Raw genomic sequence first — 5,000 nt, 5'->3', positions numbered from 1 at the left:
CATTTAATAATGTTTTAAACACACATACCCAAACACTCATTCATTTAATAATGTTTTAAACACACATACCCAAACACTCATATTCATTTAATAATGTTTTAAACACACATACCCAAACACTCATATTCATTTAATAATGTTTTAAACACACATACCCAAACACTCATATTCATTTAATAATGTTTTAAACACACATACCCAAACACTCATACTCATTTGATAATGTTTTAAACACATGTACCCAAACACTCATTTTCATTTAATAATGTTTTAAACACACGTACCCAAACACTCATACTCATTTAATAATGTTTTAAACACACATACCCAAACACTCATACTCATTTAATAATGTTTTAAACACACATACCCAAACACTCATTCATTTAATAATGTTTTAAACACACATACCCAAACACTCATATTAATTTCACACTCACACGCATAGAACACGCGCGCACACACACACACACACACACACACACACAGAGCAGGCCAGCACTGCTGACTGACAGACAGTGGAGTCCGTGGGGATCGGTCTCTGTTCTAGGACAGAGTGAAGCTTTGTTTGGTGATGCTGTCATATAAACACTGTCAGATTGAATCGTGCGCTGTACTCAGCGGCGGGTTCATCTGCATCATTAGTCTGTTCCTCAGGCTGTGCTGGTGTCCGGTAAATGACGAGCTGCAGTAGGATTACTGTGTGTGTATTTTTATGGTACAGTCCTAATTCTTCACCTTTATTTTATTTTTATTTTTTTTAAAAAAAAAACAACTCAAATCCACGTCTCTGGACTGTATGTCTTGCTTTGGCACGAAAGTCTTTTCTCTCACCGCAGGATTCATGAGGCATGTAGTGCTAACCTACACACACAGTTTCATCAACACACTGTAGTGCTTACCTACACACACAGTTTCATCAACACACTGTAGTGCTAACCTACACACACAGTTTCATCAACACACTGTAGTGCTAACCTACACACACAGTTTCATCAACACACTGTAGTGCTTACCTACACACACAGTTTCATCAACACACTGTAGTGCTAACCTACACACACAGTTTCATCAACACACTGTAGTGCTAACCTACACACACAGTTTCATCAACACACTGTAGTGCTAACCTACACACACAGTTTCATCAACACACTGTAGTGCTAACCTACACACACAGTTTCATCAACACACTGTAGTGCTAACCCTACACACACAGTTTCATCAACACACTGTAGTGCTAACCTACACACACAGTTTCATCAACACACTGTAGTGCTAACCTACACACACAGTTTCATCAACACACTGTAGTGCTTACCTACACACACAGTTTCATCAACACACTGTAGTGCTAACCTACACACACGGTTTCATCAACACACTGTAGTGCTAACCTACACACACAGTTTCATCAACACACTGTAGTGCTAACCCTACACACACAGTTTCATCAACACACTGTAGTGCTAACCTACACACACAGTTTCATCAACGCGCAAATCACAGCAATAAAACAAAAGCCCAGAAAGCTCCCTTTCAGTGGTTGTCAGGGTGACTAGGTTACTGATGGCGATGATGATGACGTTGTTCTTGGTGACATTGTTGATGATGATGGTGATGATGATGGTGATGATATTGATGTTGATGATGACGATGATAATGATGGTGATGATGATGATGATGATGATGTTGATGTTGATGATGATGATGATGTTGATGTTGATGTTGATGTTGATGATGGTGATGATGATGATGATGATGTTGATGTTGATGTTGATGATGATGATAGTGGTGATGATGACGATGATAATGATGATGATGATGATAGGTTCTCTCTGTCTCTGTCAGCTATCTGCGGCGGAGAGGTGAAGAAGGACAATGGACAGATCCAGTCTCCCAACTACCCTGACGACTACCGACCCAACAAAGTCTGCGTGTGGAAGATCACCGTTGCCCAGGGTTACCACGTTGGCCTCACCTTCCAGTCCTTTGAGGTATGAGAAAAAACAGTGCAGTCATAATGTCATAATGTCATATGGATTATGTTTATTCTTCTTATTAATGTTGGAGGATCGCTGTAGAGCAGCTTGGAGCTACGTGCACTTCTCTGAGGTTGTGAGAGTTTCATTTGTGTCAGCGTCGAAATGGGGGGGTGTGCAGCTGGTTCGATTTGTCTCACTGCAGTGGCTCGCCGAACGCGCTTCTCATTACGAGAGTAAAATCCACCGGGACTCCTTTTTAAAATGAGATATTTAGAGTGAGGATAGGAGAACTGAATTGAATTATGAAAGAGAGAGATTAAGAGAGGGAGAGAGACAGAGAGAGAGAGGGAGAGAGTATCAAAATTCTTTTTTATCTGGCCACTGTTACACTGTACAGAGTTACAATGTTCATTTGTGTCTCAAAGTGTGGACACAACACCCAGACGTTAGAGGGGAATAATTAAATAAAGAGACAAAAGTTAGAGAGAGACAGACAGACGGAGACAGAGAGAGAGAGAGAGATGGACAGAGAGAGAGAGAGAGATGGACAGAGAGAGAGAGAGAGACGGACAGAGAGAGAGAGAGACAGAGAGAGAGAGAGAGACGGACAGAGAGAGAGAGATGGACAGAGAGAGAGAGAGACAGAGAGAGAGAGAGAGAGAGAGAGAGAGACGGACAGAGAGAGAGAGAGAGAGAGACAGACAGACGGAGAGATCTCATGGCGTAACACTGACTTTGTAACTGTGGGCCGTTTTTTACCTGCAGCGTTCAGCCTTGCTCTACCCTGTGGGCCTGCATGATTACAGAGAGGTTGTCCATAGTGAAACTGCAAACATTGTTATTCATGCAGAGTGAAGGCGTCACTGGTCAGTGCATTAAAGCAGACACAGTGAGATTTCTCTTCATGTTCAGCGCATTTCAGATCAGCTCTCACAATGCAAAGAGACAGTAACTCGTGACACGGGGAAGATTACAAACAGGATTAGGGTTAGGGTTAGGATTATAGAGCCATGTGAAAATGTAATAAAGGTGAAAGGTTAATCTGACATCTGTGGGTCATCACAACATGTCTGTAGGGTCACATGTCACAGATAAACAAACAGACGTCACGTTTACTGAAACCAGCAGAACACACATGTGCACACACACACGTGCATGCGCGCGCACACACACACACACACACACACACACACACACACACTACCACACCCACACACATACATACACACACACAAACCCCCCCACATACACCCCCCCACACACACACATTCATACACACAAGGGGGGAGAAACACACAAATGTAAAGAAATGCGCACATGCACACGCATACAGAGAGAGTGGCATAGAACACAAACACAATCAGACAGACATACACACACACACACACACACACAGACACAGACAGATAAACACACACAGATTTAGCAAGCAGAAACCCTTGTATTCCCCTGGATCAGAAACCAAACTTGGATTAAGGACATGGGATTACAATTCCCCAATATAATCTGATCTCTCCTCTTCTTCCGCTCTCCAGATTGAGAGACACGACAGCTGTGCCTATGACTACCTGGAGGTGCGGGACGGAAATTCGGAGAACAGCCCCCTTTTGGGCCGGTTCTGCGGCTACGACAAACCTGACGACATCAAGACCAGCTCCAACCAGCTGTGGATGAAATTCGTCTCCGACGGGTCTGTCAACAAGGCCGGCTTCGCCGCCAACTTCTTCAAAGGTCAGAGTTCAGAGGTCGTCGGGCCAGAGAGAGGGGTTTTTGCTCAAGTCGCTTTGATTGTAGAGATCACACGTGACGTTTAACCTCGAATATAAAGCCAACGGAACACTGTCAAAAACAACACAGAACACATCGGTAAACTCGACTGTAAACATTAACGACTCTGGTTCTATATGTCAGCTCAGCTCAGCCTCAGGTTGTACTGTTAATATAGTGCATGACAGCGTTTAACTGAGTATGTTACTGTGACCCAGAGGTGAGCCCGTCCAGAGGGGTGCTGTGACACAAACTTCCCTCCCTCAGACAGCGCTCTGCCCACTGGGCCGTCGGTTTCAGCCTTTAGCCTCCGTACCGGGCTGTCTGACTCTACATGGCCAGTGGTCTCAGGCTGTCTCAGGGTTAGTTGATTACGTAATGTAAATTGGTGCTCAGCGTCCTGTGTGGTTGTTAGCCTACAGCTCTGCGTTGATTCCTTTGTGTGTGAGTAAGCATCAGGAATGTGTGTAACACAGGTTGCAGATGGTTCTCACCACTGGTGTATGAGCAGGAATGTTCCAGAACCCACTACATTCATACCAATCATATTAGCAATCACTATTCATGACTGAAGGATGTGCGTGTTTGTGGAAAAGAGGGAGAGCGACATGACGAAATAACGAGAGCGTGAAGTAGCGTTTTTGGGTTTTTTTGACTCATGTCGTGGTCTCTCCCGCAGAGATGGACGAATGTTCTCGACCGGACAACGGCCGTTGTGAGCAGCGCTGTGTGAACACGCTGGGCAGCTACAAGTGCGCGTGCGACCCCGGGTACGAACTGGCCGCAGACAAACGGAGCTGTGAGGGTGAGTAGGGCGGGGCCACGGGGGTGCTGATGTATTCTGTGGAGATGATAGATGGGGTCTTCTATGACATTTGTTCATTCGGCAGACGCTCTTATCCAAACTGATTTACATAATGAATATATCCACGCAGCACGTGGATAATTAAGCTGATATGAGAAAAACAGACGGCCCTGGTGGGTTAGCGCTGGAGTCATAAGAGCCGCCATGTGACTGTGAGTGTCATACACCAAAGACAGGAGACCTAATGAAAAGAAACCAACTGACAGACCTCGTCAACTCCACACCGCCGACACTGCAGGTCCAAACTGAGACAGGTCCTCAGAACTGCAGAACTCTGGTACCTCTGGTGGCTTCACGTTTCAGAGCTGTTGATCTTCATGAGCAAGAGATTGTCAGTGAATAATTATTGAGATGACAGAAAGTTTTTGTTCATTGAATCAGCC

General features: G+C 44.6%; 1 protein-coding gene across 3 annotated transcripts in view; it reads left to right on the top strand.

The window, feature by feature from the left end:
- The window catches only part of bmp1a (bone morphogenetic protein 1a), a 61,353-nt gene that overhangs the window by 44,346 nt on the left and 12,007 nt on the right, over positions 1-5,000 (top strand). For all 3 annotated transcript variants that reach the window (XM_030790748.1, XM_030790757.1, XM_030790765.1), the window contains 3 exons: positions 1,852-1,997; positions 3,521-3,716; positions 4,432-4,557. In XM_030790748.1, the coding sequence (XP_030646608.1) occupies positions 1,852-1,997; positions 3,521-3,716; positions 4,432-4,557 (468 nt within the window). The remainder of the gene's footprint in view (positions 1-1,851; positions 1,998-3,520; positions 3,717-4,431; positions 4,558-5,000) is intronic.

This window comes from Chanos chanos, chromosome 1 (genome assembly GCF_902362185.1).
Source record: "Chanos chanos chromosome 1, fChaCha1.1, whole genome shotgun sequence".
NCBI lineage: Eukaryota > Metazoa > Chordata > Actinopteri > Gonorynchiformes > Chanidae > Chanos > Chanos chanos.
This window is presented reverse-complemented; position numbering and strand designations above follow the sequence as displayed.